At 45.7% G+C, this 27564-nt stretch overlaps 1 protein-coding gene across 1 annotated transcript; it reads right to left on the reverse strand.

The window, feature by feature from the left end:
• Window positions 1-4147: 4147 nt before the first annotated feature.
• On the reverse strand, window positions 4148-8480 carry LOC110339566 (keratin, type I cuticular Ha1). The gene is made up of 7 exons (XM_040749687.1): window positions 7312-8480; window positions 7126-7208; window positions 6643-6799; window positions 5754-5915; window positions 5537-5662; window positions 5190-5410; window positions 4148-4593 (listed from the first exon to the last, which is right to left on the reverse strand). Exons 1-7 carry the CDS (start codon window positions 7657-7659, stop codon window positions 4440-4442), a joined length of 1251 nt encoding a protein of 416 aa, XP_040605621.1. The 5' UTR covers window positions 7660-8480; the 3' UTR covers window positions 4148-4439.
• Window positions 8481-27564: the final 19084 nt, after the last annotated feature.

The following is a 27564-nucleotide window of genomic DNA, read 5'->3' on the forward strand; positions in this document are numbered from 1 at the left end:
GCTGCTGGAGGTAGATGTGGGTGAGGTTTGAGTCTCTCCTTCCTTCACGGTCCTTTTATACCCTTAATAGTGGGTGGGGGCTTGGAAAATAGCATAATTTCCTTTCCTAATGCTTCGGCTGATTTTTCTTCAAAATATGCTACTTAGATTGTTTTCAAAGAGTCCCCCCTCACCCTATAAAATTATTCCATTCAGATTATGTCACAGCAGCCTCTTCCTGAGTACAAGTGGTTGATGAAATCAGAGTTTCATCAGATGGCTTCAAAGGAGGCCGATTCATCACCGTACTGAGAGGCTCACCCCATTACTCAGAGGGAAGGATAGCCAGGGACGTGAGGTGGGGTTGCTTGGCAGTCAGAGTCCTTTCCTGGGAGGTTCTGCTGACATAACCATAGCAAAAGCACTGTGGGTAAGCATCCTTCCATTGCCCTCTCCTCTCAAATCTACACACATTCCAGCATTCAGGGAAATCATCCTTATGGAAGAAACTTGGCCTGGACTAGCTGCAAGGAGGCTGATGTTTGGATACTGTCTGTGCCTTGGGAAATGTGCAGATAGACAGACTAGAAACAGTTGTGTGATGGGGCTTGGGAATTGAGAATACAAAATGAAAGATGGAAGGATGGAGGATGGATGGATGGATGGATGGATGGATGGATGGATGGATGGGACAGACAGCCAGACAGATGGGGATTGTTCTAAAAGGAGACGTGGCCAACTATAGACCACTGTCTGTATAGAGCATGGAGCTGCACTCTTGGTTTACAGCGGGACCTCTAAGAGGTGGAGCCTCTTTGGGTGGGTTCTCTGACATTGAGGAAATACACACACACACACACACACACACACACACACACACACACCGCTGTACTTATCTATACTTAGGAAGTCAAGTCATGTGTTGGGTCAATAATAATCGAAATTATTAATAATCCTTAATGAAAATATCCATTTTACACTGTTTCCATGAACATGACATTCAAAGCTTTTCTTGACAAGTTTGTTAATTAGGTGGAGATGAGCTAGTTGTCCCTTCACTACCTCTGGGGAAACTAAAGGTCAGGAAAGTCACAAGTCCTGTCCAAGAATGTCAGGCCCATGCTTCTGACTAGCATCCAGGTGCTGGGGAGCGGGTTTCATCAGAGCCGGTGGAAACGCCTGAACTGTCGCGATTCTACAAGTCCCCATGGGGCCAAGCTGACGTTTGTTTCTTGAGCTGATTAAATCAGCTTAAGAGAAGACTGCACTCTCATGTTTTTAAGTGTGCCCCCTCACGTTTTTCCAAGCACCCCAAGACTGAGAACTGCTGTTGTGTCATGTGTCTGTTGATGGCAATGAAACGCCAGGAAAAAGGTTTTTCAAAGCCATTTGGAAGGTTTGGGGGAACTGTGGAGCACTTTTGTTTACAATATGAAGATGTGTCTGAAAAACACGCCATGACTCGTGGGTCCTATAAGTTTTGTTCATAATCACTGTACCCATCCATTGTAGATGCTATATCTACTTTAGTCGTGTGCAGAGCTTTCTGTCTGGTGAAGGGCTGCACTTCTTCAGTACTCAGTTTGTGAACAACAAACCTTTCTGCTTCAGGATCAGCTTGACTGTTGTGAAGCTATTCAAAGAGGAACTGGGAATAAGGTAGACAAGTTAGATAATTAAAAGCAAACAAACTATAATTATATCAATTATGATCCATTATTGTCTTTAGAGCGGCTTGACAAAAAAAATTAGTTTGGAATGCATTCATGTGAAGAGCTTGTGCATAGGGGACAACTTTGAGGAATGACATTGACCTGGATGTAGACATTCCATTCTTCGAACTCTGTGGTAGAGTCTTGTGTATAACAACAGGCAGAACCTGGTTCTAATAACCAAATATGCGGTTTTAAGCAAGTGTCCGTACCTTAGTGTCCTCATCTGTAAAATGGGTTTAATTCTAACACTGTTATAAACATTCATTGTGATAACATCCTACTATTTTGCCTAACTCATGGTGGACTCTCATTAGTTAAAAGTTATATTGGTTTCTTGTTGCTGCTGTCATGAATTACTACAAAGTTAAAGACTTAAAACAACTCAAATTTATTCCTTAAAATTCCGTAAGTTAGAAGTCCAAAACTGGTCTTAGATCACATATACTGTGCTAATATCAATAGATTAGGAAACATTTCTACACACCAACCATGAAAAATCCAAAGGTGACTGGTGAAAAGATTCATGGGTAAAGACACTCGCTACCAAGCCAGACAATGAGTTCAATCCCAGGAACTCATGATAGAAGGAGAGAATGGATCCTATAGATTGTCCTCTAACTTCTGCATATGTGCTTGGCACAGGACCACTCTCTTAACACACACATATACACAAAATATGTAAATAAATTTATTTTTAATGTCTTAAAGGATCAAGGTCTCAAACATCAGAAGTAAAACTATAAAACCTATAAAAGAACATCTTTGTGAACCTAGATTTGAAATCAAAAGTTCGAGCAACCAAGAGAAAAAAATTGAATAAACTTCCTCCAAAGTAAAACTCCTATGCATCAGAAACTCAATCAAGGGGCTGGAGAGATGCCTTCCTAGCCAATCAAGAGTGCTTACAGCTCTTGCAGAGTCCCTGTTACCCTTATAGTAGTAGCTCAGAGTCCTCTGTAATTCCAGTTCCAGGGAATTCAATGCCTTCTTCTGGCCTCCATGGACATGGCACATACCTGATACACTTGCATATATGAAGACAAATGCTCTCACACGTAAAATAACTTTTAGAAAATAGAGAAAAGAAACATGGTCTGGAACTGTAACTTGGTGATCAAGTACTTGCTGAATATGTGTAAGACCCTGAGCTCAGAGTCCAAGCGCCAGAAAAGGGGTGGGGTGAACAAGTCAAGAAGTTCACAAACTGAGAGAAAATATCTACAGATCATGTATCTAGTGGGAAATAAGGCCCAGAATTTACTATGAACTCCTATAACCAAAAAACAAGAGAAGACAACTTAAAAATGGATAAAAGACTTCAAGTGACAATTCTCCAAAGAAGATACACAAATGGCCATTTTAAAAGATGCTCAGCATCCTTAGTCACCAGGCACATGCAAACGGAGAGCACAATAAGGTACCACTTCACGCCCATTCTGATGACTATTGCTTCAAACAGAAAATAGGAAGCGTTGGCAAGCATATGAATAACTGGGAACCTGTGCTCTTCTGGTGAGAATTTCAAATGGTGCGTACACTGTGGCAAACATATGGTGTCTCGACCATGTCAGTTCACCAGACTGTGGTTCAAAACATTCTAAGCATCCTCTGGGGTTTTATGCAGTCAACGCTCATCATTTCTGTGGATTTTCCTTACAGTTAAAGGAAGTTGCCCTTTTGTGAGAAATACTGCTGTCCCCTATCCCCACAGCTTGCCTCTTTCAATAGTCAGATATTTGTTTCCAGCCAACTCGGTTGTCCAGGCGCCAGGGTTCTGTGTCTTAGGGTGATAGCACTCTTTGCGGGCCTAACTTTATGCCTCTTAACGAATTGTGAGTAACTTGTGGTTGGGAGCTGCATGTAAGTGTCTCTCCCTGCTGACCACCCAGCATCTACAGAGTAAGAATTCATCAGGAACTGGTTAGATTGACATGAGAAAAGATAAATATCGCATGAAGAACTGACGGATCTTTTCAGTCAGTGACTGGAAGCCCGAGCTAATGATGCAAGCCTGCATAAAAGAGAGGAAGACATGCTGGGTAGGGCAGGGAAAGCCAGGGGCGTCCTTCACAGGGTACCCCTGAGGTTGCCTGGACCGCAATTACCCAGAATCATAGAGCACCTGATACAAGGATTTTATTGAGGAAAAAATGACTCTTCCAGAACCTCTTAGCAATCCCTAGCTCATCACTCCTAGTTCAGGCTTGGATATGGAAGCTCTGGGAGAACCCGCGTCATAAGAGAAATACAGAGATGATGAAAGGGAGACAGCAGCCCAGCACTGCAGCAGCCTCACCCTCTTTTCTGACGGCTGCTCTACCTCATCCATGGATCCAAGGTGTCCGGCCAGCCAACTGCCCATCAAGACTCAAGCCATTACACAGCCTGACTTTCAAGTGGATTTTCAATTGGTGAGCAGATAGCAACAAATGAATACCAATAAGAAAGGCATCTTCTTTAGACAGGAAAATGTTTATTGTGAGATTAGCAGGGAGGACCGATGGCACTTCAGAGTCCTCTGGGCAAGCCAAGGAAGAGTCAGGTCCTTCTGAAGGAAAAGGCAGGCAGGGAATAGTCTGGAGAAAGGTGCGGTAGCTGAAGATACAGTTTCTGGAGCCATCATCCCAGGGCTGTGCTGATTATTCATTTTGTGTTCTATGCCTGCTTTGTGGAATATACCAGAACCAGGCCAGAGCTCTGGAGCACTAAGCCCTGTGTCCTTGTCCCTTTGGCATCCCCCGGGTTCTAGCGTACAAAGGAGTTGCAAGGCCCACAGCGGGGACGTGGGACACAAGGTGTGCAAGGGGCAGGGGGTGGGCACGGGGCACAGGGGTTGGAGACACAGGGCCCGATGGGCTTGCCGCACGCGTTGCTTGTGGCACAGGGATTGCAAGGTAGTCTAGAAAAATAAATAGAACCGAAAGGTGAGGTGAGGCCATGTATCAGAGAGTCCCCAAGAGTAGAAATCCTGTCAGGACTTGTCCTGGCCTAGAACAAAGAATGCCCAGTTCCCCTCTACTACAAACTACAAAGCCTTTAAATCACTAACACTAAGAGCCACAAGTACTACACAGACACCCCAAATCAATGCACACCTTGAGTGAGTTCCTGCCTTCTCCATGCCCAAGCTTCCTTACACAGAGAACTGGAAGAGCACTGCACCAGCCTACCCCAGGCTAGTTATACAACCAGATAAAATAGTACCTATCTTAAGCTGTCTATACAATGAAGTATTGTAAAAAAGACAGCTCACATGACCCTACATGTTAGCACAGAAGAATACAAAGATAGCTGCACAATTTCAGTTTGCACACAAACAACTGTGCTAACAAGCCACTTGATGTTTTTATGATGGTCATGGTGTTTTGTCAGTTCTGTTTGAACACGTCAAGTGGGAAGGCCTGATTTTCTTTCCCAAGGTAGAAAATCTCTGAGGGCTCCAAGTGAATCCTATACTCCCTTGTGAGGTCTCATCAAATCCATCTATGTACTCACTTGCAGTCCTCGCTCTCCAGCAGGCCCCTGTACGTGTTGATCTCACACTCCAGCCGGGCCCGGATGTCCAGCAGCACCTGGTATTCCTGGTTCTGACGCTCCAGGTCAGCCCGGATCTCACCAAGCTGGGACTCCACGTTGGTGATCAGGCACTGCACCTGGGACAGCTGGGAGCTGTAGCGAGCCTCGCTCTCTGTCAGTGTGTTTTCCAGAGAGTTCCTCTGTGGGGGAGAAGACAGGCTGTCACAGGGATGTTCCCTCTAAGGGTTCCTGCATGGCCTCCCAAGTCACAGGCTTCAAGAGGGAAAGACATGGAGGGAGTGGTCCCAGGTCTGGACACTACACACCAGGTTGTGCTGGGCCTGCAGCTCGATCTCCAGGGCGTTGACTGTGCGTCTCAGCTCGATGATCTCTGCCTGGCAGGACTGCAGCTGCTCTGAGCTGGACACCACCTGCTTGTTCAGCTCCTCGGTCTACAACAGGCAAGGGCAGAGACAGGATCAGACCCTACCTTAGGGTCCTGGGGGCCTCAGTTCCCAGGTGACCATGAGCTCAGGTGCCCACCTGTGTGGTGAACCATTCCTCCACTTCTCTGCGGTTGGTTTCCACCAGGGACTCGTACTGACACCTGGTCTCATTGAGCACACGGTTCAGGTCCACAGTGGGAGCAGCGTCCACCTCCACGTTGAGGCGGTCTCCAAGCTGGCAGCGCAGGGTGTTGACTTCCTAAAGATATGTAAATTCAGAGTTACTATCCTCAATGAGTCTCAGATATAACCCTGCCTGTTGAAGCCCTCCTAAGTCTATTTCCTCCTAGAAGAACCTTGGAATGGAGCAGTCTGTTATATCAGTTCAAGGCCAATAATCTCCATGGGCTCAACTCCCTCCTCGCCATTACCCTGACTTGACACTTGGCTTTGAAAGAAAATCCCCAGGGTTTACTGAGCTGCTGCTGAAGAACAGGCTAACAAACAAGTTTCCCTGATTGGAAACGGTGAGACCCTCGAATGCAAAAAGATGGCTACACCAGTTCAGATTGTACATCAAATGTTGCTACCAAAAAAGAGGCAAAATCATGTCGTAGCACCTCCCAGGAGAACCCACTCATTCCTCACCAAGACATTGGAAGAGTGGAAGCAACATTCATCTACCTTGACTCATTGATCTTAGCAAGAGAAGAATCAGATCACTAAAATAGCAAGTCTGGCACTCTACAGCTTAGTGGCCAGTTACCAACCAGTGAAGATGTCTGAGAAACAACACATGCGTTTTTAATGTGAGGCATGTCCTGTCTGAGAACATGCACAAGTTCATCTGTAGTTTTCTTTCATTGGGTCTTGGTGGCATTCAAGTGGACTCATAAAACTATCCTGAGATTCATATTTATATCCTTAGTTCTGCTTCTCCCAACCCCAAAGCCTGAGACTGAGTTAGGTCCTTCATCGAGTCTCACCTCTTCATGGTTCCTCTTGAGACACAGCAGCTCCTCCTTCAGGGACTCCACCTGCACCTCCAGGTCAGACTTGCACAGGGTCAGCTCATCCAGGATCCTGCGCAGGCCGTTGATATCAGACTCCACCAACTGCCTCAGGGACAACTCAGTCTCATACCTGAAAAAGGACAGGGTCAGAGCAGCAACTGGTAGATCTTCAAGACTCCAAACATTAATCCATGCCAGATGCCATTTGCCTTGCCTTCCTACTTCCTGAAATAAATAGACCCAGTGGACAGAAAGTTCTGGATGCTCCATCAAAACCCAACATTGTCCTTTTCCATTTTTGTGATTCCTTTTGCTTGGTTCTGCCCCCAACATCTTTGTCAGAATCGTTCACAACTAGCAGATTGCCTGCTGTTAGGAAAAGCTATGGAAATCCCTTTTTTAAACTGGCGGTTCAGCAAAAGAAAAGGATGCTAGTGTGGATGCCAAACAACTCACTTGGTCCTGAAGTCATCGGCTGCCAGCTTGGCATTGTCAATCTTCACGATCATCCTAGTATTCTCAGACTTAGCACACAGAATCTGAAACAAAAGTTCTGTTGTGAGATCCACTTGAACTTGAGCATGTCTCCCCATTCAACAAAAGGCAGCTGCTGCTGGGTTCTTAGATAGTCTGCCCTCTCACCTTCTGCTGCAGCTCCTCAATGGTCCTGAAGTAGGCCTGGTAGGCGGGGCACACCAGAGGGTCCTGCTGCTGGTTCCTCTCCTGGATCCGAGCTTCCAGCTCTGCATTATCTCTCTCCAGCTGCCTCACCTTCTCCAGGTAGCTGGCCAGGCGGTCATTCAGGAACTGCATGGTCTCCTTCTCGTTGCCGTTGAAGGAGCCCTCACAGAACCAATTGCAGTTGCCCACATTGGCAGGGATGTTGCAGGCCCCAGGCAGGGTGCAGCCATGGCAGCTGGGGGGCACGCAGGGCCTGGAGGAGCAGCTGGTGCGGCAGCTCAGGGCGGGCAGGCAGCAACTGTATGGCATGGTGCTGTGGGGAGTGGGGCGCCTGGCTGAAGACACAGAGAGGATTCTCCAAGCCTCAGAACTCTGGGTGTCCTTCCTCTGGTGAGCATTTATAACCCTTCTACAGAGGGTGTGGACACAGTATGTAAAATCTTTTGTCTTTGTACTTCTTCGCTAGTTTTCAGACGCCCTGTCCTTCACTCTGTCATTTGCCTCCCTCAGAAGAGTCCCTGATCCCATAAAATTCTTTACTTGAGCTTTTTGCTACGTCAGGACTCTTCTTCAGCCATTACACCCATGAAATCAGAGTTCTGTTGTAGACCTTCAAAGGAACCACATGGTCCAGCCCTGGTCAGTTGGGTGTTGGTTCATCCAGTGACATTCTTTTGTGTTACAAGATCCTGAAGGCCCATAGTCAACTGTGTGTCCTAGCAAATCTGGCATTTCCAGAGAGAGAGAGAGAGAGACAGATTGCTTGAAGACATTACATTCAGTTACAGTCATCAACTCTTGTTCCTTGTGATGAGAGACAACTCTCTGAATGTTGCCATATTTCAGGCCAAGGATGAATGACTGTGGTGGTGATTTTGGGCTGATCTGAGCCTCGGCTATGAAGGTTGGAGATCTGCCTGTGGTTTACAGGACCATGTAATGGCCTCTGTTATCACTTATGAGAATGATAGAGATTTTAATAATCACCTTGAGGACAGAGAAGTTTCTGGAAGAAGAGACAGTTCTGAAAGAGATCCCAAAAATATTAGCTGATGAGTCAGTATAAATTCATTTAAACTGCCTAAGAAAAGAAATGTGGAAGGGAAGAGGAAATGGTCATCAAATGGGACATCAATCAAAACAATGAATGGGCTCATTTAAGAAAGTCAAGAGATAATCCAAAGGGGTTGGGAGTTTAGGTCTGTGGTAGGTAGAGCACTTGCCTACTATATGCAGTGTCCCAGGTCCAATCCCTGGCAAGGTAAAGAGAAAGTCCAAAGGGGTCTCCCTGGGCAAGAAATCACGTTATCTTAAACTTGAGCCCATTGACTCTATAGTATGTAACATATCCATGTCAGCTTTAACACTAAAAATCACTTTTAAATTTCCAGTTTAACTTTCTAACATTCTACCCAACTCTCTAAGTTCAATGTATGTATATACAATGTTCTGTTCTAGGCATCCAGGCTCCAGCACTACTGATCTGCATACAGATGTTCTTAGGACCAAGGGTTCAAAAGTAGGAAAGGAAGGCTACATTATGTCATTGAATCCAAGGGCTTAGATGCTACGAAAGATAATACTGGAGGACCCTATAAGCCTGGTGGTGGGGAGTGAGATGGGGGAGGGGTGCAAGCTAGAAATGGGTAGTGGTGAACAGGACCAGAAGATCTGAAGATGAGATGGCCCAATTGGGAATGTATAAAATTTATGTAATTATAGGCACTGCAGACTACTGCCTGAATCTCCAGAGCATCATCCCAAGCTCCTATGGCTTTGGCTGGCAGCCAGAGCTTCTGTTTGACTGACAACTTATTGGAGTCCTGCTCCCTGTCAGCTTTCATGGTAGTCTTCATGTGGCTGGAGTCTCCGATAAAAGATCCAGTGTCTGCACTCTCCAAGACCATTAGCCCCCGCTTATTATTAAAAAACATTCAGATTTTAAAGGCCCAGAACACTACAAAGCAGCCTTGGGCTTGCAATAAAGTCAAACTTTCTTTGTTTTTTCCCAAGGCTATTAAAGTGGGAGAAATAGGCGGGTCTAGAGACAGGTACCACCCAGGCTTTCCATCAGAAGGACACCAGGCCAGTGCTGGAAGTCGGCAGAGAGCTTCCATCACTTTCCATCTGGGCTTGGGATGGTTGGCAAGATGACTGCATCCAAAGATGAGAACCCATGACTTGTCCACCTGCCCCAAAGCATGGGATTTCCAGAAAAGAGCTGTTTCTCAACCTGCCTTCTTCCCCATCCAGGGAAGCCTTGCCCAGAGCACCAATGGAATACCTGCAGCATCCTCCAGTCCCTTTGGTCTTATCTATGGGCTTCCCGGTATAGCCCCCTAGAGGCCTCCACCAAAGAAAATGTTCAGGTGCTTATATATAGGAGAAGATTTGCGGATTTGGTCATCCGGAAGGGCAATAATAGAATCCCACCAATGCAGAGATATCAAAGAAATGGAGCCAAATGGAGACAAGGAGGGGACTGTCCTGTAAAAAATAAAAGACAAGAACATTCAGAAGAAAGCAGCGGGAACCTCAGAACTGTGCAGAGCCACATAAACCGGACAGAGCCAGCCCACTTTCGAATGAGCTAACCAGCTAGAGAGCAAAGCTGAGAAGTAGCCAGGATGTACAAAACTGATGGTCAGGAAAACAACCTATCCTGCTGAGCGTCCTGTGAGGGGTAAATGGAGACAGGCCCTGCAAGACCTGCAGGCACAGGACTATGGCTTCTAAGGCCTCTGAACAATCAACCTTGACCCAGAGTATCCAGAGCAGAGCATCATCTCCAACATCCAGATTTGTTTGTAGCTGAAATGCACAGTTGTTTGCATCCTGGCGATGCAAACTCCAAGAGCAGCAATGCCGTCTGTGCCCTGCGAGCATGGAATATGGGGGCATGAAAGGGGACAGTCAGACATGCACTGGCTTCGGGTGTTGGACAAACATCAGTCACATTGAAGATGCAGGAAGTACAGGTTACCCCTGTTGCCTGCAACCTACTCCTGGTTTCCCTGCTGACTGCCCTGCAGAAGGTGATGTGGAGCGACTCAGCATGGAGACCTCAGGCAGACTGGCTGGTAAGTAAGCAAAAGACAGGCATCCCTTGCAGTGTTTTATTTCCCTCTTGAGCTAATAATAGAAATGAGACCCCCCCTCCAGGCTTAAAGGTTCCCAGAACCTCACTCAGGCTAGCAGTAGATTTAAGTGTTTTCCTGATTTACTAATTGAAATGTTTTAAACCTTCTAAGAGAAACTGAGCTCTCCATGGACCCTCAAACCTGCCTTTCTTTATCTGGTTCAATTTAATTCAAAATACATTTGCTAGGCACATTTTCTATGCTGAGAACAGAACCAAATTAAAGCCAAAGAATCATAGCTGTTTATGGATAATTCAATTTGGGCCCAAAAATTAAACAAGAAATAGGCAAAAGGAAAGAGATGAGGTATTTTAAAGGTATAAGGTGACATTTGGAAATGTGTTTGTATTTAATATAGTTTTAAGATTGCATGTATGATGTTAAGAGCAGCGACATTTGCTGACTCTCCACTGTGTGTCTAGCACAGTCCTAAGGGCAGGGTCTTGGTGGATATAAACTATGATGTGTTCTTGCCCCTCTTGGAGCTCTCAGACTTGCATAACGCCGTGTAATTGGACAAGGCGATAAAATATCCTTCCTTTACACACCACCACTTCTCCCCCACCCTGTCACTCGCCTCATATTCCAATTGGACCATTTCAATCCCAGTTCCTGCTTCTCAACCCCAGGGTGGACCCTCCTGTCACTGCCTCCGCCACTGCAGACATACGTGATCAAACTCAGCTTTTTAGGGGAATTCACAGGGATTTGAACTTGGGTCCCCATGCTCGCACAACTACCCACCTCACCATCTCCAGGGCCTAGCTGCCAGTTTTTCAAAGGTCCATTTGTACTCTGCTTTGCAGGTAATTTGTAGGCAGGACTTGAAGGAATTGATTTCATTAGAATTCTAATGCCCTTAAGAATCTTTTTCTGGTAATTAGTTACTTTTCTAGTAGGGTCTTGTTGCTTTGGCATCCACGGGGTGGGGGGGTAGGGGGTTGTTGATGGCGATACATCAGCCCCATGGACTCCCCAGGGGTGTGTTTTTAAGAAGGGAAAGAGGCTTTTGGCATGTGCAATGCGCGAAATGGTTTCAGGGGAGTGGGACAGTGGTGTGAAAGAAGACATCATGTGAGTTTTATCCATTTAAAGAGGAAATCCAAAAAGGGAATCAGAGTCATGGAATGAAGTGGGAGGCAGCACTCGAGCCTACTGATGGGCACACGCCACACTGCCCTCTCTAGACCAAAGGTCGCATAGGTGTGGGCAACCTTGGAAGCCAATGTGAGCAACCAACACAGAGGAGTCTAAGAACCAAGGGAAAGAGATGCTTGTGTATCTTGGGTATAATAACCAACAAAAAGGATAGTCCTTGGCTGAGGAAGGTCAATAGTTCTGACCAATGCCAGACTATTGACCTGAAATGTTGAGTTTGTGTGGAGAAGATGTAGGATGTGAGGGGCCCTAGTAGTGTGATCTTTTGGGGGACCCTGGGCCCTGGAATGAATGCCTTTCCCCATGAAGTCTGTCCTAGTATTTAAGAATAATCAGGGTGTGAAGGTTCCACTGCATGTATCTTCACCAAAGCCATTTATGGCTGCGTGCAGAGACAGAGCAATGGGCCAGAATCGAACTTAGTCTTGAGTGCCCGTTTTACCCCCTTGTCTGTGAGCCTGAGAGGAGACACCCTGACTCTTTAGGCCTGAGGAATCCCCCCTTGCACAACGAGGATGATGATGCCTACTCTGCCTCTCTCAAGGTTGTTTGAAGTTCAAACGGGATAAATGATATTCTTTGTGAAGGGTAAAAGTAGTGGACATAAATGAGGGTTTCAGACAGTATTTCTTCTTCCTTGATATGTGTAATTTTGGGTTATGGTATTGAGGGGGTGGCACATGGATTAAGCTTCTTTGTTGAATCCTACTCATCCAAATTGTACTCAAGTTTCAAGCTACTTGGAGATGCTATGGAATTTTCATTCCTCCCACCTTGGTGTCCTCAACTCAAAATGATTCCTGTAACAGTAGCATCCTCCCTTCCTCTAAGGCAGTGATTCTCAACCTGAGGGCTGCGATCCCATTGGGGTCAAATGACCCTGTCATAGGAGTCACCTAAGACCATCAGAAAATACAGATATTTATATTATGATGTAAAACAGTTGCAAAATTACGGTTAAGAAGTAGCAACAGAGCTGGGCGTTGTTAGTGCACACCTTTAATCCCAGCACTCCGGAGGCAGAGGCAGGTGGATCTCTGTGAGTTCGAGGCCAGCCTGGTCTACAGAGTGAGTTCCAGGACAGGCTCCAAAGCAATACAGGTTTTTGAGAAACCCTGTCTCAAAAAAAAACAAAAGAAAAAAGAAGTAGCAACAAAAATAATTTTATGGTTGGGGGTCCAGAATAAGAATATTAAAGGGTCTACAACGTTAGGAAGCTTGAGAACCACTTCTCAAAGGAAGGGAACCAAAGCAATGGCATAATTGTGGTTCTGTTTATCCTACTGACAAAATCTGAGGCTCAGCTTCTGAAAGCACAGTGATTAAAGCGCAGTTGAGAAGGCAGACTGTCATGGGTCTGAATCTTGTATTCTTCATTCAGTGACCATGGGGCCTTTAATGTGCTGTTTATCCTCTCGGAGCCTTGGCAGCTCATCTTCATAGTGGAAAACAATATTGATTTCGTGAGATTACTGTGAGGATTAAGTGGGCTCATGTATATAGATGTATCTACAATTTAGACTGGTGTTTAGTTCACAGTAAGTGTTCAATACATGTATCCTCTGATGATGATGATGAGGAGGAGGAGGAGGAGAATTCATCATCATCACCATGATTCCAGTGCTGGTAATGATGGATGCTACATTTCCAGGGAATTTCTTCACACACACACACACACACACACACACCAAGTATAATAATTCCTGAGCCCAGCATTTCTTCCCATGACACCAAACCATTTCCCATACAGCCTCTTTACACCGACTCATCTCATTATAAACGACAGTCAAGTCATTGGATATGAACTTAATAAACACAGGTCAATGCCCCTGAGGCCCCACTGACTCACTTCATGCTACCAGAAGAATCCCTCAACCACTGAGTGACTCACTCTCCCTCTTTCTTCCTTATATGGGCAGAACGATGCTTACTGATGATGTCATGATACAAGAATAGGATTGTTTATTTTGTTAGACATCTTTGAACTTGCTGGATGAAAGACGCTATTTAAGCACAAAGGAGGAGTAAGGCGGTTGGGCCAGATGCTTGCTACAGTAAGAGTAATGAAGACCGCACTTTCTCATTGAGACTGTTGTTGGTCGGAGCCTCAGGCTTCAGTTGCCTGCACCACACTCCACCACTTAGAGAAAAGAACAGAGTTGCAGCGAAGAGGAGGGCGTGACAGTCTCTGGCCTTTCCTCAGCATCCCATGGTAAAACTCCCAAGTTCTCACAAGTGAATCAATGTCCACATGGACAGGAGTCTTAGCACGAGAATAACTAGAGGCAGACCAGCCACATTCTAACTTAATCTCATTCCCTCTGCCATTAGAGCGTGAGACTATAGCCGCTTCTGCACCCGAGCTCCCTACCGTGATGGGGGCTGGATTAAACCACCAGCAGCTGTCCTTTGTATGTTTCTCGGCCAGCTACTGTAATTTGTAGTTTACAAAGCAGAGGGTGGGAAGCAGAGCCTGCTCAAGTGCCTTTGGTTTTACTGGTGATTACGAACTAGAAAGTAGGAGTCAGAAGGTTGGAGGAGCCAGAAGACTGACTGTCACCACCACACCCAGCCCCGCCAAATGCCCAGATGCCCTCGTTAGTGGTTGTAAAACTTCTTTTTAAATATCTCCAGGGATGTTTCTCGTCTTTGGTCAGCTATGGTGCTGAGTTCTGGAGACCTATCTGTTCTTAGCCATGGCTGCCTCATGCAGACATTCCAGATTAAGTTATCTGTGGATTCTAAGCCAAGGTATCTGCCAGAAGCACTCGCTAGTGGAACTTCACGTGGAGCTTGAGTGGATCAGTATGTCTGGATCTTTCCAAACTGATAGAACATGAGAACTCAGCAGTTGGCATCATTTCCCATTTTCATGGTTTCTAAATGCACAAGAGACACTGTCTCCATGGCACAATTGACTCCTCACCGATGGGGTGCATTGGGAAAGGGAGACCAAACCTTTCTACAGTGTCTAGTCAAACAGGAGCCTACCCTAAACGTACTCCTAGCCTAGGGGCTCCTAAACTTATGAATGCATCAGAGTCACCTGAAAGACTTGATAAAAATGACTTCTGGTTCAGAAAGTTTGGGGAAAGGCTCAAAACTGTGCACACCCAACCAGTCCTTGTTGATGCTGGTGCAGCCCGAAAGCTTCTGTGTAATTTTTCCCTTCAAAGCTTCCAAGAGATGGATTTTGGACCTCCTTCAAAGAGACCAGAGTTCAAGTCTTGACTCGGCCACTAAGAAGAACAACAGCCTCTCTCTCCTTGCAGTTGCTGTGGTGCCCAGGGCTCCTTTGAAGTCTCTCCCAAGAGCTCTCTGCTGTCGTACTTGGTATTGACACAGTGTCAGGGTGTGTACTGGCAGTTCTCACTATCTAAGTTTCTGATATATGCTGAACTTGCCCTGAGGCTGAACCTTAATGGTGGCAACACCTGATACTCCAGCTTCTGCCCTAGATGGGCCTGATGAGACTTGGCATCTGGGTCAGCACAAGGTCACCAGGGCCTCTGCCTCACATAGGTGCTCTGACACAGGAGATAGGGAAACCGGTTAAGAATTGTCTACCTATGCCCCCAACCTCTTCAATAAGCCATGACACCCTAAGACATTTCCTGGCCCAGAGAACAAGTCAGCACCCAGCAGCAGTCTCCAGTTGCATGAACTTCAATGATATTGCCCTCGTCAGTCTTCAGAGCTCCTCTTACTCCATCCAGGAGAACAGTTGCTCAAAGGTTGTACTGTGTCTCGGTTTTTGTGAAGCCTGTACCCTGAGCCCAGGGAACTGTTCGTTCAGCATGTGGGGTGAACCAAGTCTTCTTCATGTGCTTGACCCAGAACTGCACAGGTTTGGGGATTTGTCATAAATCTCAACTCCAGGGTTAACAATAGGCAGCGTTGCCTTCAACTGAAACATGGCGTGGGTCACAGTGACTCAGAACAGAGCCAGGGGCCCTGCCTGCTCTGCAACGCACCCCTGGCCTGGGTTGAGAGCCACCACTGCACCTCCTAGTGGCTGATGTCCACCAGAGTCCCACTCAGACACCAGCAGCCTGCTCAGATTCACAGTAGATTCGGTGTTCAGCTAAATTCAGAGCATGTCCCCCCAGCAGACACTCAGGAACTGCACTTCATACAGGCTCAGGAGGAGGACGACATCCTTGGGGGTTCTCATTGCCCTCCACTCAAAGCCTCAGCTCCCACTCACTGTGTTCCTCGGTCGCTTCTCTGGGCTCTGTGAAGAAGCGGTGTCTGCCCCTCCCAGCAGCCTCCAGCGCTGTGGTCTACAGACATCTCTTACGGTGAGAGCCAAGAGAGAAGGAGAATTGGTCTTTTCCAGGATAGAGCGAGCCTCCTGATAAATTATCTAATCTCAAGTGGTCAGCCCTAAACAAATACACATATGAGCAGCACAAAATGGACTCCACGGGCCATGCTTATATACATATACGCTTTTTATGTGCATGTGTATGAAACAAAAATTAAAGAATGAGACGTTTTAAATTTGAGGAATTGGGGTACACAGAAGAAGTTGCAGAGGAAGAGGGAGGGGTGAAAATGATGCAAATATAGTACCATGTATGAACTCAGAACTTTTAAGTTAATTTTTTTTAAATTCTGGTTCTGTCTACTGTGACTAATTACTTAGTGCTATATGCTAATTAATAGGCAATGATTAGCGCTTTACGATGTCGTTCTTGGGGTCTCAGTCGCTTCACCTGACCCTCTCACTACATCAAATCCCTCCTCACCCTGCTTATAGATGATAAACATTCAGAGACTTTGACCTTTCGTCTCTTTTGAAATGGCCTTGTATTTCTGTGAAGTACACCTAAATAATTTGCTCATTATTTGGGAAACTTGAGAGCATTTCTTTTTAATGTTTATAGGGTATTTTGTCTGGATGCATGTATGTGCACCACACACATGTAGTGTCCATAGAGACCAGAACAGGGTGTCAGGTCCCCTGGGGCTGAAGTCACAGTCATTTGTAAGCCTCCTTGTGGGCAGTGGGCATGGAACTCTGGTCCTCTGAAAGAGCAATCGGGGCTTTTATCTATTGAACCATCTCTCCAGCCATATTTTTACTGTTTGTAATTAGCTTACAAAGTAGCAATTGTCCTCAACATTTGATGCAAGCTTTATTTTGGTTATTTCCCTCCCTTTACCTCCCTTTCCGCCAGTTTCCCCCTCTGGACTATTCCGCCATCTTTCCACATCTCATGCGTTGTATTCTTCCCATGTCTCTCCCTTGAAGCGTTTTCGCCCCGTCTGAGGGCTCTTACCTAGCTGCTTCACATCTACTCCCACCTAGATACATATATTTCTCAGTTAAAAGCTAGGATCTGCCTATGAGAGAGCACATGCAGTATCTTTCTTTCTGAACCCGGGAATCCTTGCTAAATATAATGTTTTCCGGTTCCATCCATGTTCCTGAGAATTTCCTAATTTTTCCTTATAGTGAGTGAGTAAGAGTCTGTTGAGTGCATGAAGCACATCTTCACTGCCCATTTAACTGTTGATGGACGTCTCTACTGCTCCCGTTTCCCGGTGTGAAAAGGGCAGTGGTAACCTGGATATGCAAGTGTAGTATCCCTAATCGGACGTGGGGTCCTTTGGGTGAATGACCAGGAGTAATAAAGCTGGCTCACAGCCTGAGACTGTTTTCCATAGTGGCCGTAACAGTGTTCATTCACACCAGTATTTGCTGCCATTTATTTTTCTTGGTGGTATCTCTCAAAGTCGTTTTAATTTTCATCTCGACAACAAAAATGGATTATAAGTCCTCCATGCAGACACAAAACTCCCTCCTTGCTTCATCTGCCTGTTACTCTCCTTTGTCCTTTCATTCACTCATTCAACAGATACTTAATTAGTGCCTACGCTCGCCAGGCAGGTGTTTGGGCCGGAGGCTGGTGATATGTCAGCAGAGAAATCAGGGAGGGTTCCTTTAGCTGTCTATTTCCTAGTTCTACCCATGGGACCCCATAAGATCACTGTGCTTGGGAAACATTGAAAAAACATCAAAGGAACTACCTGGAACTTGAAGATAAGGACAACTTGTACAGACAGAAAGGGACAGGGAGGGTTTTCTTTATTTAAAAAAAACTGTAGGAAAAAAATGAGTACTCAAGAATGCAAGTTTGCAGCCAGCAATAGGCCTACCCCAATCATCAGACCATCAAAGAAAGAGGTTCAAGTGGCCCAAAAATATATACAAGAAGAGTAGAAGTAGTATGTGTTTTCAAGTCCTCTAAAACTGAAATTTGTGTCCAGCTGTGCTAGCGATATAGGCTGCTTCCATTTTTGCAGCTTCTCTGCTGGCGACCCTGGAACTTCATCTATGTCAGAACAGCCAAGACTTTCAGCACTGCAGGTTGCCAGGCTGGAGTTTCTCACACACTGCATTTGAGGTCAGGCCTGAGAGTCTCCAGCAAGGCCCCTGACACTGATGTTGCAGGACATAGGACCACAGTTAGAGGGCGTGACCACTGCTCTATGGCAACAAGGCCCTCTCTGTAGTAACTCTTAAATGAAACAACAAGCAGCCATCTGACGGGACCAAGAGGAACCAATAATTGAATTGTGACCTTTACACATCAGTTCAGGAGCTGGGGATGTGGCTTCATGAGTGACAATTTGCCTAACATATACATCTGGTTCCATCCGAAGCACCATAAAAATAAAAGAAATCTGTGTGTGCACTGTCTTCAAGATAATAAACAAGATCTGTTTATTATTTCTCTAGTTCATGTCCCATGACCAATGTTTGCTTTATGAGAACTTCTATGATGGAAGAAGAATAAGGAAGAGATCAGAAGAACCCTGCATGTCTTGTTTGTTAAGCCTGAGGGGAGGAGGTCAGGTGCTAGAAAGAGCAAGATGTAGAGAAAATATGAAGGTGAAGTGAGGCACTTCTATATGTGCTGGGAATCAGATCTGGAACTTAGCACAGTATTTCTCTGAATCTGTGTGTGTGTCTGTCTGTCATCTGTCTGTCACACACACACACACACACACACACACACACATCACACCTACCTATATACTCAAGGTTGGCATATACTACTATAAAAATGTTGACTATCTCTAAAGTTGCACCACGTTTGGTACCAGATGTTCTCTCTGTACACATATTTCATGCCTTACACTCCTGCTACAGTGTTGTACAAATATCCCTGTATAGACTATGGAGCTACAACTCAGTGGTTAAGAGCACTGGTTGCTCTTCCAGAGAACCCCCAGTCTGATTACTAGCACCCACATCTGTAACTCCCAGGGAATCTGAAACCCTCTTCTTGGACTTCAAGAGCATCAAGAACACAAATGGAATGCCCACATAAACTCAGAAAAAAATTCATACACATTTAAAATGTATTATTATTACTACAGAAAAAGAAAAATGCTCAAAGTAGTTGAGTAACTTGCCTGAGCTCCCTGAGCTTGAAGAAAGGCACAGACCTTGAAATGCCAGCCCAGGTCTGCCTGACTCTCAAGCCCACGTTCTTTTTGATCTCCCAGACAGCCTGAAGGGACCAAGTCTGGACTGAACACCAAGCCAGGTAAGGTATCAGCCATCCAGAGCCACCCACTCAGTTCATTCAGTAAATAGACACCAAGTTTCTGCTTTGGGTCTCTCCCTTGGTAAGCCAGAATTACAGCCAGGCTAGAATAGAGTCCCTAGAGCAGATGAGAGAGCTCATCAAAGGGGCAGTTTGGGACAAGCCTTCTGGTACCCATAGTTTGGATGTTCCCAGGATAGAAACACTGAATCTCTACTTTGTAGGCTCTTGAGTCCATGACAAGGCATCTCCCACAAATCTGCACTCCTGAAGCAGGACACAAAAGAACAGCAGTCTTGTGCACGAGGTGGACATGGCACCAAAATGACAGAATGAGAGCAGGAGCCACCACCAGGAACTGAAGAGGGTGGCAAGTGGCGGAATTCACCTGCAACCCTGGCACTTGGAAACTCAAGGGTGGAGAATCAGTGTGAGCTGGAGTCCAGCCTCATCTACAGAGAAAATGCCAGGTCAACCAAGGCTGCAGAGAAAGACCCTGGCAGTGCTGCCAGGAGGAAGGGCAGAGACCAGAGGTGTCCTGGAGCTGAGCAAACTGAGTATAGGAGGTCACAGGAGGGAGAGTAATCCAAGTGGGACCAGAGCCCCTCTTGGAGTACATTCGAGTGCTTAAAGAGAAGTAGGAGGTCAAGGGAAAGCCAGTTGGAAGGGAAATGTGCATTCAGGGATCAGAGATGAAGACTGCCTGGGGCCAGACAGGTGCCTAGGGGAGATCAGGACCCACGAGAAATGTTCCTCTCTTTCCTGCTACAATCTTCCCCTGGCAGGTAGACAGCCCAGGGGCTCACATCTGAAGAGCAACTATGATTCTCCCAAAAGGGGAGGTAATGTTCAGTTAGAGGGAGTGTCTCTTAAAAACAAGCATAACCTGTATTCTAACTAAGCTGTCTTCTAGCCTTGATGGGAGTTTGGCATCTGTGCTGTTTAAAGTTAAAATAGCGTTAAGCAAGATTAGGGGTTTTTATATATATTTATCGAATGGAAAGGCATAGTTGAGAAGCACTGAATTGAGTGAGGAAAAAAGGAAGATTAAAAGATGATTCACCGAGCTGTGCCCCTGAAGCTTACTGTAAAGGCCCATGAGGGAACAGATTTGATTGTGTTCTGGCCAGAAATAGGAAAGGAGGAAGCTGAGACATGTGAAGGGTTACATACAACTGCCTTAGGCAGAAACATCATAGAACACACAAACACAAGAGGAGAGAGGGGAGGAAGAGAGGGAGAGAGAGAGGAGATAAAGAGACAGGTGGGTGGGGAGGAAAAAAACACATTAGAAAATTCCCCTAGTCCAGATATGTCAGTATTCTTGGCTTTTCAGTGGGAGCAGAAGTGGTTTCCTACCCAGAGTTCTCTAAGTAATTAAAATGTCCACTCTTAGGGCCTACAGTGCCACCCTTTCTGCTTCACTGGACTTTGTGGGTAACAATGTTTAGACTCAAGAACCTAACACTTTGGGAGGCTCAACAAGTGTTATCACGCAAAACCTAGAAAGAGACGGCAAGGCACGTGATAACTCATCATTCTGGCAGCAGAGGCAATGACCTAAAGCATGGTGATCACTGGTGACCTGATGGGCCTAACCCGAGATGACCCCAAAGGGGATCTTATCCTAAACCAAGGGAGCAAAAGCCTCAGAGAAGAAATATAAGAGCCACCTGAAAACAACAGGCTGCAAACATTGTAGCCAAAGCAATACCCGCTGCCACACCTAAGACAGGAAGATGCAGCCTCTGAGTGTGTAATGATACAGGAAGGCCAGAGAGATGGGCACATGTACAGATGGGACAGTCAGCCTGTAAGAAGAGAGGGGTTTGGGATTTAGTACCAAGGATATCCCTTAATTCTCAAGGTCCATCACATGGAAGGGCCATGTTTGTGCCTTAAAATATGACAGTCCTAGATTATTTGTGGCAAAGAAGCCCACCAAGAGCCCCAGAACATTTTTTAAAGTGTTCATTGTCATGTGTTATGCATAATAATAGGTTTCATTGTAACCCATGCATTTTGATCAGTTTCACCCTCCATTATCCTTTCTTGTCCCCTTCCCCACCCTTATTGATCCCCCTCCTCTTCCCAACTCATTCCTCTTCTACTTTTGCATCTTTTTATTTTGATGACACAGTGAATTGCATTAGAGTTGCTTACTGGGGGTTTTATAGGTGCATGGATACCTGGCCACTGAATAAAGAGTTTCCCCCTCCCCAGAAGCCATCAATGGCCTATAGATCTTCAGGAAGAGACAGGATCTTATGAGTTCCTCCCCTCTCCATGACAGGATGCTAATGAGCACAGACCTAAGTAGGCAGTCACAGCAGCTGTGGGTATGAGGATGCCATGGCTATGTCATGTCAAAAGAGACTTTACACGACACCCCACCCCTTCCTCCAGCTCTCACATTCTCCTCACCCCATCTTCTGCAATGTTCCCTGAGCCTTAGGGTTACAGATGCCCTGTTTAGGGCTGAGTATTCAGTAGTCACTTAGTCCCAGCATGTTGACCAAGTATGACTCTCTGCAGTTATCACTACCCACTGCAACAAAGAAACTTCTCTAACCAAAATTGACAGGAGCACCAATCTCTGGGAATAAACACAGTTACTTTACTTGTAAGGCAATTTGATGGGTACATTACTCTCCCCACCTCCAAGACATTCTTGACTTGTGACAACACAAAAACTTATTTTCCTAGTGTCAGGAGGACCACTCAAAATGACAAAAAAAAGTTCCAATATCAACTGTGGTTGTTTAATCAAGAGCTATGGTTAAGCTTCAAGGCAACCAACTTACAGCTAGGGCTCCTCAAGCTGACCCTGGGAATGTACCCCTTGGCTCTTTTCTGCTGGAGAAAGACAGCCCCCACTTGTTCTCCATATGCAGTCTCTACTGGGTACCTTCCACCTGCCAGGGACATTGTATGAGTTCTCCCTCAACCTAATGGAAAGATACAGCAGAGGTGATCACTGTACTGACTCAAGCTAGCATCACCAGGGCAGGATCTGAAATCAGATCTGCAAGACTCTAGCAAATGTTCTCTTTCTTTCATATGACCATGCCACAAAGGAAGACTAATTTTGCTTTGATCTTGGCACCCAGGTACATAGGTAAGCTAGGGTTTGAGGTTTTGTTCTTGTGGATATACTCTGTGTCTGCCAAACCCTGGAGTGGCTGGCACAGTGTAGAAGGCAGCATAGCCCCTCAGGACTGCTTCTCCACCTGCCATTCAACCATGGCCCCCTGAGGACCACTTTGGTCTTTACCAGAACCCTGTTAGGAGGCCATAGAAACTTAGATAGCTCTAGCAGCAACTACAAACCTCAAAGACAGAACTTGTGGGGCAGCAACAACAGAGAATCAATGTATCTGTGACAGTGTCTCTCTAAAGAAAAGTACATCTGAGAAGCAAGCCAGAACCAGGACAATTGTCCCCAGTACCCATGCTGGGCTTCCAGGCCTAAAGAATCCCATGCCTCTGTGAAAATGGCCAATTTGAGTGAGATATAAAACTTGGCAACTTGACCAAAGCAATTCTCAACATGACCAGCCTCCTTCTAACTAAATGGGAACTCTAAGTGGGTGAGTTTGCTCTTGGATGAAATATCAAGAGGCCAAAGATGCCAAAAGCATGGTAGGGACATGTTAGTTCTGAGCTATTCTGAAGGAATTCAAGCCTGGCAACAGGCATCGTTTCCTTCCACCAGTCTATAAAGAACTACAGACAAATTGCACATCCAGAGTCAGGAAAGAGTAAGACCGCAGTACCCCAGCTGCAATGGCATGTCAAGATCAAGAGGACCTGGCAACTGAGGACCACCGCGTGAATAGCAGCACCAAAATGACAGCAACTGTTATGCAGGGTGGTTTGCCATGCGGTACAAGCATACAGCTTCATCTTTAAAAAAATCTCTGAAACAATGGACTAGAATCCAAATCCCAGAAGAGACACTGGGAACATGAGCTTTAATGAAAGATAACTGCATTCTTGCCACAATAATTAAAAATATATACATAAAGCTTAAGGGACAACAGAAGGTTGTTGGGAAGTATCTGCTACTTGCTTTTTAGTAGAAATGTCTCCAGGGCAGTCTGGTCTTTTTGAATGAAGCTTAAGAAATGAGCAGGTGGGTGCCCCTTGACCCTAGTGCCACCACCATCATACGCTGCATTGGAACTCTAACTTCAGCATCATCTCCCAACACCACTGTGGAAGTGAGGCCTGTGGCTGATAGGACACAGACTGAGGGAAAGGCAAAGGAAGCAGATGACCACGGGATGGCGGGGAAGGCTGCAGGGAGAGAGGAAAAAATAAGATCTACACAAAGAAAGATGCTTCAGTGGTAGACAGACGAGACAGGACCCAAAGGGCCAAAGAGCAAGTGAGCTCTCAACCAAGCACTCAAACCAAAGGAATGAAGCTATACGAACTGCTTCACTGCATCTGTGTCTCTCAGCATCCAGGAGGCTGGGGATGGGGCCACGAGGGGACATGGCTATCACTTATGTAACATTCTGTCAGCATAGGAGTGCATGAGTCACTTAGCAAAGATACACATGAAGGCGTGTTCCCTGTGCTAAGGTCTGCAAACACTTCAGTTATCTCTGAGGGATCACCTGACAGTCAGGAATGTACGTGATCTGGCCAGGTTTCGCCTAAATGACATACGTGCAGTACACACTCTCCAGTCAGCTCTAGTACACATTGATCATACTCCACAAGTGGGTCCTGGTGCCCAGTATCATCCAGTATCCCTAGTTCTCTGACTCCAGATGAGCTCAGACCTCCATATTGCTGAGGTTCTCCACCATTCAGGGCCATAGCTACCTCACCTTCAGACAGCAGGTCTGCACACTAGGAGCTGGAGAGATGACTAAGCAATTAAGAGCACGTGTTGACAAGGACCCAGGTTCAACATCCAACTCCCACAGGATGGTTCCCATCTGTCTGTAATTCCAGTTTCAGGGAATCCAACACTCTCTCCTGGCAAATCATTCATATACATGAAATAAATAAATTTAAGTTTTTAATTAAAATTCTATACGTGTTTCTGTAATAGAAAGTAATAAAGTAAGAAAACTAGGTACCACCAAATTCAGCTGTGAAGATCATAGCAAAACTCTCAAATTCTAAGGGCTTGCAGGACATCTCTAGAGGTCTGAAGTCACCGACACCAATTCCATAAAGCTCTCACAAAAAAAATTCTAACAAAAAACTTTGCCCTTTTCATCCATGTGTCCCAATACTTGACCAAAAGTATAATCCAGAAAAAATTGTGTTGACTCAATAGTTTAAATCTCGCACTTCATTCGAAAGGAAGGAGAATTGTTTTTTGTTGGGAACTCTGCCCTGGGCCAAACTGACTTGAGAGGAAGACCTCTCCATCTCAGAGACACAACCAGATCCTGAGAGTTGGTTTAAGGTTTTGCATGTAATTTTTTATTCTTTTTTAGATTACAATACAATTGCATCATTTCCCTTTTCCTTTTCTCCATTCAACCCTTCCCATGTACCCTCTTGTTCCCTTTCAAATTCTTGGTCTCTTATTCTACAATTGTGTGTGTGTGTGTGTGTGTGTGTGTGTGTGGTGTTCCTAAATTTATAAATACATTCTTCTTGGTCCCTATGCTGTTACTTGTATACCTTTTCAGAGCAGACCATTTGGTATTGGATAACCAATTGGAATGTTCTTCCCTGGGGAAGACTACTTCTCCCTCTCTCAGCATTCTTTAGTTGCACCTGAGGCTCAAGGATCATTTTGGGAAAGGGACCAAAAAATTCTAGGAGACAAAGGCACAAGGTTGTCTCCTAGAAGCATCAGAGAAGCTAGACCCATGAAGTCTTGCTAGCATGGCTGCCAGGACATGACCTGAACAAGGACAATGTCAATAGGCTTCCTAGCATGGAAATGGAAAGTTCATAAGGGCTCAACCCCAGACAACTAGCTGGCTTAATTTTTAAAGGAACCCATTAGTGAGACTTCTAGCAGATGTTACTGCCTGGCAGTGGCATGTACCAAGGCATGTGAGGCGAGGGTGAAGGCTGCAAGCCAGCATGGCTGGGCTTGGTGCTCCACTCCAGAGCACTCAGCAGAAGTCTCAATCCCACGATCTCCAGCAGGCAAAATTGCAGCCGATAGGAGAGAGATGGGACCCTGACAGATGCTTTCAGACTGGAGCACAGCAATAACAACAAAATAATAATCCCTTTGTGAGCCCAGTGACCAAATATGGTAAGAGGAATGAAGGGGGGGCATTAGAGAAGGGAGCCCGAAGCTCCTCCTCAGACCTGTGTCCACCAAGCTTCACGTGCTGGGCCTGACTCTAGACAAGCCAGTCTTGGGAGGCAGTGTTTCTGGTACTTTTCCTGTTTCTGTGTTTAAAAAAATCATGGGGCAACTCACTGGGCAGGGGATTTATTTAGGCTCACAGTTCAAGGATACAGTCCACCATGATGAAGAAGTGCTGAGACAGGAGCCTGAGGAACAGGTGCATCTGAGGTTGGAAAACAAAGAACAAGGAATCTCTGTGCTGGTTAGCAATCTCTCTCTCTCTCTCTCTCTCTCTCTCTCTCTCTCTCTCTCTCTCTCTCTCTCTCTCTCTTAATTTAGTTTAGGATCTAAGCCCAGGGAATGGTTCTACTCACTTTGAAGGTGGGTCATCCTCCCTCAGATAACCTAATCTTGATGCTCTCCCACAGGCATGCCCAGAGGCTGACATAATCAGGATAATCCCTGGCAAGTGTCCTGTTGAGTGCAGATCCTGTCACATTGACAATCAACACCATGCACCACAGGCACATGTCTGCTGAAGACTACTGTGGGGACCTAGAACCTTGGAATGCTATTTTCAAAGACTGTGCTGCAACTAGGTATAGTGAGGCTGAGGCAGGAAGAAAGCTACAAGTTCAAAGCCAGTAGGACTGCATAGTGAGTTCAAGGACAACCTAGGTTAATGAGTAATACCCTACCTAAATAAAACAAAACATGGTATCCAATCATATAACTAATCTCAACCAGTAGGAGAGAAAAGTATGGAGTTGCAAACTGCTTCCTGGACAGGATGGCTACATTACAGCCTACATTTTTTACATGGCTCCTACTGCTGAAAAACACAGGGTATTGTGTCCTATGGAGAACACCACCCATCATGCATTGCAGAAGATGGAAACACTTAAAAGAACTTCTAGAACCTTGTCCTAGGTGTTAGGAAATATTACCCTAGAAAATCATAGGTCAAGGAAGCAATTAAGACCTAACAGACCAGCCTGAGCAAATCGACTCAAAGCAGCCAACTCTTTAGGCTATGCTGAATGGAAACACCACCCTTTCTGCTCAAGTAAAAGAAGATGTCATCTGTATTTTGATTATGCTTATTTATAGTTAAGAAATACAAGCTAAACAAATAAAGAGATATTGTTTTCTCTTTATCTGATTTTTAAAGTGGGATAACCGTACACAGTGCTGGCAAGAGTAGGAGAAAACAGGTCCCATCGTGTTTTCTTAGCAAGATGTAAATCAAGGCAGTCGTGAGCTTTCAATCCTATACTCAGTTACGGGAGCCCCAGAACCCACAGAAGAATGTTGTGAGCCTCAGAGATGCTTTCAGTGGCATCCTTGGCTAATCTACAACCCATCCATTGGGAAGAAGCTCTGTGAAACTCATTTCACTCTGAGGGGAGATGGTCAGAAGAGCTCTCAGGAGATGGGATGGGAAAGCTGGAAAGATCATTTAAGACTCTAAAAAGGTGGAGGAATATAAAATCCTAGTTCAGCATGAATGAAAAGAGAGTTCAGCATAATCCAAGGATCTTCATGATGGGAAATGTGACAATTTTGGAAACTGTGCTTTACTTTGCTCATTACAAACCCATGGCAATTAAATATCCTGAGTCTGGAGCCTTATGGTATTTACAGAAAGATGAGCTCTGTGAGCTGTCAGGTTTTCACATTTTCCAACAAAGCCCTCCCTGGATTCCCAGGCAAATATCTCCTCCCCTCTCCTCCCCTCTCCTCTCCTCTCCTCTCTTCTCCTCTCCTCTCCTCTCCTCTCCTCTTCTCTCCTCTCCTCTCCTCACCTCTCCTCTCCTCTCCTCTCTTTTCCTCTCCTCTCCTCTTCTCTTCTCTCTCCTCCTCTCCTCTCCTCTCCTCTTCTCTCTCCTCCTCCTCTCCTCGCCTTGCCCCCTACACACAGAAAGATCCCTTTTTAATTAAGAGAGAAGTGTGGCCATGGTACAGCCCTGTGCAGCTTCATCACCCCACTTGTGATGCTCTCTTAGAGCCCCCAGGTCCAAGGTGGACTGTGGATCTAGGGAAATCAGGAAGGACCTGGAAAGGGTGGAAACAG

The sequence above is a fragment of the Mesocricetus auratus genome, unplaced genomic scaffold (genome assembly GCF_017639785.1).
Source record: "Mesocricetus auratus isolate SY011 unplaced genomic scaffold, BCM_Maur_2.0 Super-Scaffold_100007, whole genome shotgun sequence".
In the NCBI taxonomy this organism is placed as follows: Eukaryota; Metazoa; Chordata; class Mammalia; order Rodentia; family Cricetidae; genus Mesocricetus; species Mesocricetus auratus.